The sequence below is a fragment of the Kogia breviceps genome, chromosome 4, assembly GCF_026419965.1.
Source record: "Kogia breviceps isolate mKogBre1 chromosome 4, mKogBre1 haplotype 1, whole genome shotgun sequence".
NCBI classification, from domain to species: domain Eukaryota; kingdom Metazoa; phylum Chordata; class Mammalia; order Artiodactyla; family Physeteridae; genus Kogia; species Kogia breviceps.
In genome coordinates, this window is record NC_081313.1 from 141,991,549 (window position 1) to 142,003,653 (window position 12,105).

The following is a 12,105-nucleotide window of genomic DNA, read 5'->3' on the forward strand; positions in this document are numbered from 1 at the left end:
CAATTAATTGGCCTGGAAAACTGGGTCAGGATTAGTCACAAAGCTCCTCATCCTTTCCTGGAAGAAAATGTGACAGTATGCCTTTTATATGGAAATTTCTTTGTATGTATGTATAAACTTGGTATGGCCTTAATGCTGCAGTTAAGGATTTGTTTGGCTACCACCTTAAGCAGCATGTTAAGCAAGCAATGGCTTCCTATTGTACATTTCTACTTCTCACTGGACTCTTAACCTTGAACAACCAATTAATTCCCCTCTGTCCCTTATTCTTCCCCATTTTTTGCATGAAGTCATAAATGTTATGGCAGTTATTTTTTGGCTTGTAAAAAAAAATCTATTTCTGCAGTTTGAAGATGGAATGTAAAATTTCTGTGATACATGTATATAAAAATATATTTATTGAACCATCCATATACACATATCCATGCTGATTCCAATGGAAAAAAAATTAAAGTTTTCTGAAATTTTCCCTGTGGTTAACTCATAGTTGTTACTAGTTAGCCGACTTTATATTAGGAGAACTTTTGAAATCTCCCCATTACCCGAGAGAAACCTACATATCATCTGGAAAACATCATTTCACTTAAGACAAGGCTTTATGCTGTTCATTCAAGATATATTTATTGATAGGTGCTATGGGAGATACAAAGATGACTCAGACACAGATCCTGCCCATAAGGAGCTTACAGTCTAGTAGGGAGGATAGAACACATACATGGGATACATGGTCAGAGCTAGGTTTCAGTAAGATGTATCTAATATCGTGTAGAAAGTAGGCTGGGAATAAGAAGAGGTCAAGGAAGCTGAGAGGCCACTGAAATTATCTAAGTGAGGAGGAAGATGTGAAAGACTGCTGAGGTAGAACTGACAGGACTTAGCTGGACACTGGATTTGAGGAGTAAGGAAACAAGAAGCAGATGACTAAGACTGAGTCTAAGGTGACTAAGACGTAAGTCTAAGGTGACTTAGACTTACGGCATAGATGATGACAAACTGAGAACAGAGTAAGTTTGGGAATTGAAACTTGGCGCATACAATTCTTGTGCATAAACACAAAGTGCCCAGGATATACTGGGCACAATCAGAAAGAAATAGCTAATTGCCCAGACCAGGGATGGAAGTACTTATTTCAAAATGACCGGTGACTTCCTCCCTCCTCTGCCCACCTCTCAAAATTTCCCAACAATCTCCTCCACTATGAAATTCATAGTGCCTATTATTTACTGAATTAAGTCTGATCTCTAGGTATGCCTCCCTTGTGAGAAAGAAAACAGAAATACATTAATTTATTAACTGAGTGAATCATCATTTATGGATGCTTTCATGTACCTCCAGGAGGAAGGAGGAATACAGAGATTAATCCTCAAGTCCTTGTCCTCCAGGAGATTATGGTTTCATAAGGTAGGTCTGTTCTAATTCTAGGTTGAAGGGGTAACTTATTAGTTAAGAGAAAGGTATAAAGTATTCTAGGAACACATTTTAAAATGAAGGTTGGGACAGAATTTCAAACAGGAGGGGACAATGTGTAAGGAAAGTAGATGAGAATAAATTTGTTCCTCACTTCAAATTCTGCACAAATCAACCCCTAAAGGGGGGCTAACCTCTCGTAAAACATCTTTTCTCTTAGGGGAGAAAAAAAAAAGCTCGAACTAGGCCTTGAAAAAAACGGTTTTGATGGTAAGAGATTTGGGGGAGGTGGGGGTGGCAAGGAGAATGCAGATGCAAGTCTATCTTCAGGGAAGTGAAGGCACTTGAAGCCACGGAATCAGCCATACCTAGCTTGTTAGATGAACCGTAAGTAGTTCAGCATGGCTGGAGCATCCTTTCGTGAAGAACAGGGAAAATCATTGGAAAGGAAAATTAGGACCGTGATTCAAAAATGGTGCTGCCAGGCACTGAACAGGGTACATGCCTAAGACCAAATTGCTGCCCCTTAGGAGCTTACAGTTATAACAATACAAGGTGGAAAAAGCACCACAATGTACAGAATGCAAAATGCTGAAGGATTTAGGAGAAAATTACAGCTGAGTTTCAGCTATTAACACATTAGGATACCCAATAGCTTTCTGACAGCTAGTAGTAAACCCATCCCTGAGGGGAACACAAGTTAATGTCCTTATTGACAACAGGCCCTGGTAGAATTGGGCATTAAAACAGTTCTAAGAAAACAGAAAACTTGGGTATGAAAATTGAGCTAATGAAGCAACGGGGTAAGCATATAAAATGTGGCTCCTTCCCTTTTCTCCCCACATCCTACCCTTTAACAGCTCTGGCTTACTAGAGCGAACATAGAGCAGGACTGGCAATTCCTGAATGTGCTTTAAGCTGACTTGAAACTCTGTACTAGTAATCTGGGCCATCTATCTTTCGAAAACTGAAGGGGTTATACAAATCACCTTAGTCCTTTCCAGCACTAATATTCTAAGAATTCCAGGAGTCTCCTGTTTCTTGTGGTAACCATCAGTATGGAAGAAAAACTTTATGGAACTATTCTGATGTTTCTCACTTAAAATTATGATTTTTCTTTTATATAAACCATAAATGATTCCTAACCCATCAGCTAAGTTCCACGCCCACCCCACTCTTCTTCAAAACCAACATCTACCTATACAATTTATTTTTAACATCATGTGTTCTGCATAATCTATTTAAAGTGTACACTGAATCTTTAAAGAAAGGAAGTCCCTTCTTCTTTCCTACTTCCTTATGTCTTCATTTAAAAGGCTCAAATCAGGGTACATTCGCTCCTCATAAAAACATTTAAGAATTTAAACCAAACCCAAAGTCAAACAGGTGACAACAAAGCTTAGGGAGATTATCAGTAACCAAAGTGGTTAATATAGCAATAGTTAAAACTGTTTATATACATATTAAATGGTATAATCATCCCTCTAACTACTACCAATAATACAGGCAAACTTCCCATAAATGGGTTTCCAAAAAATAAATACTTGCTAAAGTAATTCAACAGTGAAGTTTTGGTAAGCATCGCTTACTTTTTTAAAAAACAAAGACACATTGGATGGATACAAGTCCCTCAGGAATCTGTGACACTGGACACATTTCAAAGTAATAAGCACGTATGGATTTCTGTAACTGTTCAGGTCACATGGTTTATGGAAGTAAGAGGAGAAATGATTTCCAATACTATTTTCCTCTCACTGGGAACTAAAAAAAAGCTACCAGGTTCAAGTGGAAACTGGAAGAGAAGAGACTTCAAAAGTCATGCAATCAAAGACAAACAGAGGCTTCCCTGGTGGCACAGGGGGTTAAGAATCTGCCTGCCAATGCAGGGGACAAGGGGTTTGAGCCCTGGTCCAGGAAGATCCCACATGCTGCGGAGCAACTAAGCCCATGAGCCACAACTACTGAGCCAGCGCTCTAGAGCCCGCGAGCCACAACTGCTGAATCCCACGCGCCGGAACTACTGAAGCCCGTGTGCATAGAGCCCATGCTCTGCAACAAGAGAAGCCACCGCAATGAGAAGTCCACGCACCACAACGAATAGCAACCCCCGCTCACCACAACAAAGAGCAGCCCCCGCTCACCGCAACTAGAGAAAGCCCGCCCACAGCAACGAAGACCCAACGCAGCCAAAAATAAATTAAAAAAAAAAAAGAAAAACAACTTTGATTCTAAGCCAATACATAAGCATAATCATAAGCAAAACTGGTTAAGGGCTGTAGGCCACCTTTAATCAACTTCTCACTCAACTCTCTCAGGCCATTATGAAAGACTGCTTCATGAAAGCATGAGCAAAGCAGAGTCTAATTTCAGCATCATCCTGAGTTAGATACATATCTACTAAAAAGAATGGAAAAAAAAGTTTTATCTCACACGTGCCACCATTTCTTCTTTAATTCAGTCTAGCAAGAGTTCACAAGCCTATCTATGGTCCCCAGAACCTCGATATTACAGTAAACACAAATTCTAAAAGGTATTACTACCTTAAAACCACAAATCCTTGTTTAATTATCTAGTACAATATGGCCATTACTTGATGAGCAACTTTAACCTACAACCCCATCCCTCAAGACACTGCTAAGTTGCTAACACATTCTTTAAGGTTTCTAAAACATTTGCGAAAGAATACCTCTAACTGTCCACTGCCCATCTGTGGTATATTAGGCAGTTAGCTAGAACCTCAATCTCAAATAAATGCTGAACTTGCTTCTTTTACAAAGTTCAAAATTGCTAAACTAAAAGTTCAACAATTATCTAATTTGTATGCAGTTCCTGCAGAGATTCTTTCAAGTAGCACAAAAATATAACTTTAATATAAAAGATATTTTTAGATCAGCAGATTTGACAAATGTAATCATTTACTTAAAATAAGCCACAACATGAACAATGGTCTACAAATTTAAACCTCATAGAAAGAAATTTTCATATAGATTCGAACAAATTGTTTTCTATAAAGTGCCACGTTTTCCACTAAATCATTAAACTCCACAAAGGTTTTCAAATATAAAAGGGATGAAGAAAAGCATCAGAGGATGGCAGTTATAAGCAAAACATAACTGTTATAAACTCATCTGTATGATGCTATGATAAAAATATTACTTCCATATCTAGATTAAATTGTACTAAATGTATTATCAAACCAGATGAGAAAATAATCTAGTAACTCAATGCTACTGTGTTACCATACAGTTTGCAAAGCCCTACAAATTGAATGTTTACGCATCTACTTTACCCCAAAGGAAATGGAGAACAGTAATGTTAACCTTGATCCGAATGTTTGCAGACTCAAGTCTCTATACTGTAGTTATTTCATGCCCTATGCCCCTAATGTCATTCAAATATAAATAGGTAGGCATTATGGTTCTAGAGAAAAAGCAAAAGTTTTGGAAGCCAATCTGCTCCTAAGCTACATGGATGACTTTCAGGCCTCTGATGTCATTTCTTCATCTATTACTTGGGAAAAATCACACCTAATCCACAGGGTTATAGTTGTGAAAATTTAGCTGTCTAACCTAAAACTAAAGTGCAATTCAACTAACACTGTGGTAGTAACCTACTCATCCAAAGCCAAATAATTATTTTTGCATTATCCATTTCACTGCTCCACAGCAACAGCTCAAAAAGTTGAGAACACAGGAGACACAAGTAAAGCCCAAACTCAGCATAAAAGCAAACAAAATTATTTTTGTACAGCCAAGATCTATTTATTTTCAACAGATCTTAAAAGAGACCCACTGAACCAAAGTAGTCTTAACCTAGCTAAAATATTCATGGGTGAAGGGTTTTAAACTCAGAAAAGAACTGCATGTTGGGTCATTCCTACAGATGAAAAATTATGTTGAATGTGATGAATTGATGCTGTCTACAGAAAATCTTGCCCTAATCTATTTCACTTTCTAACTGTGAAATATGTGAATATATGTTTATCTAGGGTGACATGTTTATTCCATCAGCAATAATGTAATCAATGATAGCTGGATACTTAATAGTGTTAACCATGACGCTAAATCCTATTTATAAAGTCCAACGCTAGTCAAAACACCATAATATCCCAATTATGATAACTTGAAATTACTGAAGCAACCTTTTCTTTTCTGAAATTATGCAGTAATTCCCTGCAATAAATTACAAGCAGCATCTAGTACATTGCTACTACCTCTCCAAATTAAAAAAAAAAAAAAAAAAAAAAAACAATTGGTACAGATAAAGGAAAGCTGAGATTATTACTTACAGTAGTTGTTACTCTAATTCCTGAGAGATTTACTTGCTAATTTGTTTATTTTTCTGAGGCTCTATTTCAAAGGAAGGACAACTTTCACTGCAGTTGTCCTAGTCCACCATTCCACCCACCATGAATTACAGGAGCAGGAACTATCTGTGTTCTCAATGGGGTTGCTTCATTTTCAAAGAGCACTTGGCACACTGGCCCCCACCCAGCAAACCCTAGATGCAGTGTATGCATCTCCCTCCATCCCCAACCCACCAAAAATCCCACACATTTCTGCATGTCCTCTAGGATATAGTAACAGCCCCAAGTTGAGAAACACTGCACCTAGTTAGTGCCCTTTAAAGCTCTGTTCTAAGGAGGAAGAACATTTTGAAATGTACAGTTTAGCACTCACTTATGAAAAATGGTTTCTAGGTTATCTGTAATTTATCACCAAACACTTACTGCAAATTAATTTTTTTCTCAAAAATAACTCAGGCTAAATTTTCTTCTTTCTACCACAAGCTTAATATAAGCTACGCCAAGTACAAGCTGAATTTCTTCCAATTATCACTGGCCTGGGCCAAATGAAGTGGTTACCAATTAGTTATTTAAACTGACCCAAAACACAGCCATGTGACTCAGTTATATGTTTCTTTACATGAAAGAAATGTTGCCAATTTTCAAATATTTGAGGTACTGAGGGTCAACTGATAACATCAAACTTCATTTTAGTTTAAGGCTGCACCCTTCAGCAAACCTAGAGATTCCCAGTAACAGCAAAACAAACATTCCTATTCCTACTAATATTCTATCCTCAAACAATAGTCCTAAAGATGAATACTGTTAAGAAAACAAATAAGTTAAATTTGAAAACCTCATCATTGCCCTTCAACTAATAACAAGTTATAATGCAAAGGCTTGCTTCACAAACGTGTGAACAAAACCTTCACCCATCTCCCAAAGAGCACTTAACAGTAACATACTATGCAAAACGAGTATTAGTCTATATTGCCAGATTAAATTTTCTTCCAGAAACATTTTAATAAAAATTGGCCATTTCCAAGAAACACCCACTGCATGCCCACCAATAAAAGGGAACCATAACAAAATAGAACATTTCCCATATGGCTATGATTTAAGAAAAAAAACGAGTGCACACTCAAGCACACCAGCAAAGTCCAATATTAAAGTCACATTCTTTCTTATGGGCCATGATTAGGATTCTGAAAAGACACTGAAATAAAACTTAATACAAGTGCTGAACTACTCAGGTCAAAGGACCTCTACAGAAGCATCTGACCTCAAAAGCATTCCAGTTTGAGACTCAATTTCAGAATAAGGCATAACAAATGAACACAAGACATACAGGGTGAAAGAGGGATTCTATAATTCCCAACATACTCTGAACCTAATAAAACAAATCTAAGTTTATTTTTTTATTATTATTTTTCTTTAAACAATTGCCAAGACTGGAATCAAAGATAAATAGAAGGCACAACAGTTTAGCTCTGGTTTTTGTGTTATTCAGATCTTTGAAATTTTGGGGGGGTTTTTTGGTTCTTTTTTTGTTTGTTTTTTTTTTTTTTTTTTTACAAATACAAATTAAACATGAAAAAACTCTACTTCAAAAAAAAATCTAACAGTTCAAGAAAAGCTTATCAGTTGCATTCTAGACATTTAAAACCTATCTCACAGTTCAAATTTCAATGGTAAAATCGGTAGGTTTTGGAACTGTTTTGCGACCACGTATCCAAAGAAAAACTCTACTAACATCTTTTATTCAGTTTTTAACCATACCAGAGAGAATCTAAAAATTTTTCCACACCAGAAGGTAGTCATGACTCTCAAAGAGACAATTTGGGTTCTTCCTGCCTTCAAAATGTTTATCAAATCCTGTAATTCTCACAGGCTTTTGAAACATGTAGAAAATAAGTAAGAAATATTCCAATGAATGAAACATACCAAATGTCAGTAATAAGCAAGACACATTCCTTTGGGGAAACTGTTAAAAAAAAAAATCCAGTCTATATATGCAAATAAAGCAAAGAAATGCAGTCTTTTTTTTTTCTTCTTTAAAAATCCATTTTTCCTAAAATATCATTCCACAAAACTGGAAGTGAAGGACTAAAAGGTGGGGGGGTGGGGGTGAGAGGGGAAGGAGCACACACCAGTAACACAAAAAGTAGAATTGTACAAACTTAAGCAGTTTATCATAGACTAGGATCAGATTCTGAGATACCAAAGGTTGGCTGCAGAAATTCACCATTCTGTGGGAGCTAGGGTTTGTACTGCTGCCTGAAGATCGGTGAAGAGCAATTCACTGCCTTGGAGCAATGCCCCTTCCCACTCCAAATCCTGGTTTCTGCACCATGCCTCCACGGGGTGGGCCTCTCATCCCACCACCCAGCCCACCTCGAGGGCCTCCAGGTCCCCGAAGGCGGTTATCTCGGCGGTCCCCTTCCCGGGCAGCTCGAGTCTTCTTTTCTTCCACATTCAGACGGACCTCACCTCTGAACATGATGGGCTGTAAGAACCAAGGTGAACAGACTTACACAGAGTGCTTATGGGCTACTGACTACCAAAGACAAAAGAAAGCTATAAAACAAAGACAAAACAAGGAACCAGCAGCTTACAAATCAGCTACGTTCTCACAGTGTTTTTTGTCTCAAACTCAGAACACATAATTTTCCCATTAACAGATACATGGAAAAGCAGTTAGGTATGCAAGCTAGTTCAAAAGTCAAAAAGTCAATTTAAGAAGTGCAGCAGAGTAACCCTCTTTGTACTTATTAAAGCACATCTTATATTCCCACAGAATTATATAAATAGAATATAAATAAAAATCGCCACCTTCTCCATGGATTGGGAGGCTTAGAATAAAATCCCATCATCACCTAATGTGGAAAGACTTTGCTGTACATGTTTATGGAAAGTACATATATGTCTCAAAAACATCATGAATTTCATGATGTTTTTAATAATAAATATAATCTTAAAATGCTATTTGCCTGAACAGAATTTGGGAAAATACTGAAGATATAATAAAGATACCAGATCTTAGTGCAGGAAAAAAAGTTACTTCCCACTAAGTCTTGGGCTTTCTTTTTTGCCAAGAGAAGTACAGAAAACAAAGGGTTACTCAAGATTCCAATGAACTTAATTTACGCTCCTTGCTGGTACTCAGTGGTTTTCTACTGTAATATTCTTTAACATAAATATCTAACAGTACTTACTATGCAGAGAAGTATTCTATATACTTCACTATTATCTCATTTAATCTTCACAACAACCCTTTCGAGGTTGTTAGCACACCTATTTTATAGAGACCAGCAAACTATGTGCCAGGGAGGTTAAGGAACAAGACTGCACGGGTCACAAGGCTAGTGAGAGACAGAAGAGCAATGTAAACCAAGGCATCCTGACAAGAAAGCATAAGCTTTGAACCAACACAGCATGGTCAGACACCACGGTCATATTCTACAAGTTATTTCTGTACTCAAAAAATTACTGAAGGGGGCTTCCCTGGTAGCGAAGTGGTTAAGACTCTGCGCTCCCAATGCAGGAGGCCGGGGTTCAATCCCTGGTCAGGGAACTAGATCCCACGTGCATGCCGCAACCAAGAGTTTGCATGCTACAACTAAGGAGCTGGACAGCCGCAACTAAGGAGCCCGCCTACTGCAACTAAGGAGCCCACCTGCTGCAACTAAGACCTGGTGCAACCAAATAAATAAATAAATAATTAAAAAATTAAGAACAAACCAAAACAAAAAAAGAAGTCTAAATAAAATTCCTGAAGGGAGTAAGGCAGACTTCTACCAATACAGTGAGGTGAGGGAAAGGCAAGCTACATCTGAAGTCACCAGAGTACACAGGAATGATCTGAAAGTGCATGTGAGGAAACCTGCATGGAGGTGGGGTGGGGGAGCCTCTTTTGAGCTCTGACTCTAAAGTGAATTTTAAATTCTGATTAAATATATACTTATATTTGTACATTTATAAGTATTTTAACACAGATTTACAAATATTTATATATATATATTTTATATACACAGCATATAAATCACACACATTAATGTGAAGTGCTGTTCCTAGTAATGTTCTAGATACAGTGGAAAAAATAAAATCATTTAAAGTGTGAAAGATAAGGAGAGGTTAGGACTGCAGATATTTTAAAAGGTAGTTATGGAAGATACCTCTAAGGAGGTATCACAAGAATAGAAGCAATCTGAATGAAAAAAAGTAGCAGACATACCACTTTCTGAGGACATTTACCTCAACAATTCCTATGCATAACGATGCCATGCCTTATCCACAGGGGTTAAATGAAACACCAAAGCCCTCATCTTGTATAATTAACTGGAAGCAAGCTATCAGGCCTGACCTTGTTTGGCCCCACTGGAGTATCATACCATCTAAGAAAATACAAAGTCAAGGCTGCACCAAAAAGTGTGGCCCCTGGATCTCTTGCATGCTCAATGGTGGATTTATCAACAAAGCCTACTGGACATCTCTGGGTTCAGTATTCTGTGTCCTGGGTGACATAAGCCATTATTCTCTCCACACTTCTCAGGGTTTGCAGGAGATGCTTCACAAAAACAGTGGTCCAACAGTTTGATAGATAATGCACATTTCAGATTAAGGCTAACTTAATGTTATGACCACAACATTAAACTTTGTAATATACCCATTAACATTTTGGAGAACATCAGAGGTTCTGGAGAACCTCTGGGAGAACCTCTGGGAAATAATGATCTACAACACTTCTAACTAACGTGGTTAATAAAATGTGTAAGTTTTAACTGGCAGAGACTGAAAGCAGATTAGTGGTTGCCAGGGGCTGGGGAGAGAGGATATGGGGAAAAACTGCTTAATGGGTAAGGGATTTACTTTTGATGAAAATGTTTTGCAACTAGATTAGGTGATGGTTGCAGAACAATGTGTATTAAATGCCACTGAATTGCACACTGTATTATTTTTTAATGAAATTTTGTTTTGTTTTGTTAATTTGTTTTTGGCCACACTGGATCTTCATGGCTGTATGCAGGCTTTCTCTAGTTGCAGTGAGCAGGGGCTACTCTTCGTTGTGGTGTGCCGGCTTCTCATTACAGTGGGTTCTCTTGCTGTGGCGCACAGGCTCTAGGCACATGGGCTTCAGTAGCTGCACAGCACGTGGGCTCAGTAGTTGCGGCACATGGGCCCTAGAGCACACGGGCTTCAGTAGTTGTGGCACATGGGCTCAGTTGCTGCAGCACACAGGCTCTAGGGTGCACAGGCCTCAGTAGTTGTGGTGCACAGGCTCAGTGGTTGTGGCTCGTGGGCCCTAGAGCACAGACTCAGTAGTTGTGGCGCACGGGCTTAGTTGCTCCACGGCGTGTGGGATCTTCCCAGACCAGGGCTCAAACCCATGTCCCCTGCATTGGCAGGCAGATTCTTCACCACTGCGCCAACAGGGAAGTCTTGAACTGTACATTTTAAAACGGTTAATTTTGTTATGTGAATTTCACCTCAATTGAAAAAAAAAGTGAGGTCTTAAAACTCTCACACCCATCTCAGTAAATTAACCGTATTTACACCTTTGTTCTCTACTACACAGAAAGTGTTTTTTTACTTATGAAAGACGTGGGGGAAGGAAAGAGCTCTTTAAGAACACAGAAATAAGATTCTGATTCTACAAATCCCTCTATTACTAGAGAAAGTACTGTTAATAAAAGTGCCTTAAGGTAGGGTGACTCCAAACCCAGACAACTTATAGAACCAAAGAAGCTCCTCATAGTTACACCCAAACAGTTATATATGAAGACCACAAATATACCCGCTAAACAAACTGATTCTAAGTTATCTTGGCTAAAAATAACCTAATATTTAATTCATCACTTACACCAGAAGCCACTACCAAAGAAAGGAACTGCATAAATCTCAGTGCATTGGCTACCATAGTTATTTCATTCTCCATCATGCACGTATTCAAAAAGTATGGTATTTAGATGGCAGTTTTGTTTTTCTAACTCCCAGGCAGTTCTTTTAATAATGGTTAAACATGATGGAAAATATTACCCAGACATGTTGGAATAAACTGCACTTTACATATAAGACATAGTTTTAAGGATGAATACATTAAAAGACCAAAGATACAGAAAATCAAGATGAAAAACTGCTTACCCTGTTGCTAAGCACCTTCTGAACAGGCTCAGAATCATCAAACACAACGAACCCAAAATTGGGTAATTTCCCACCGCTGTTAATACGCAGCTCCACCACATTCCCATAATCTGCAAGTGGAACACAGATTCTCAAATAACTTAGAACATTTCCCTTAAGTATTACACATGCACTGTCCAATGAGAGCCACTAGTAACACATGGTTACAAAGCATGTGAACTGTGGCTATTCCAAAATAAGATGTGCCCTACATGCAACACACACACTGGATT

General features: G+C 38.2%; 1 protein-coding gene across 4 annotated transcripts in view; it reads right to left on the bottom strand.

Moving 5' to 3' along the window:
* Positions 1-7,436: 7,436 nt before the first annotated feature.
* The window catches only part of G3BP1 (G3BP stress granule assembly factor 1), a 30,811-nt gene continuing 26,142 nt past the window's right edge, over positions 7,437-12,105 (bottom strand). For all 4 annotated transcript variants that reach the window (XM_059062472.2, XM_067032028.1, XM_067032029.1 and 1 more), the window contains 2 exons: positions 11,834-11,943; positions 7,437-8,198 (listed from right to left, as the gene is read on the bottom strand). In XM_059062472.2, coding sequence (XP_058918455.1) covers positions 7,992-8,198; positions 11,834-11,943 — 317 coding nt within the window. In that variant the 3' untranslated portion in view covers positions 7,437-7,991. The remainder of the gene's footprint in view (positions 8,199-11,833; positions 11,944-12,105) is intronic.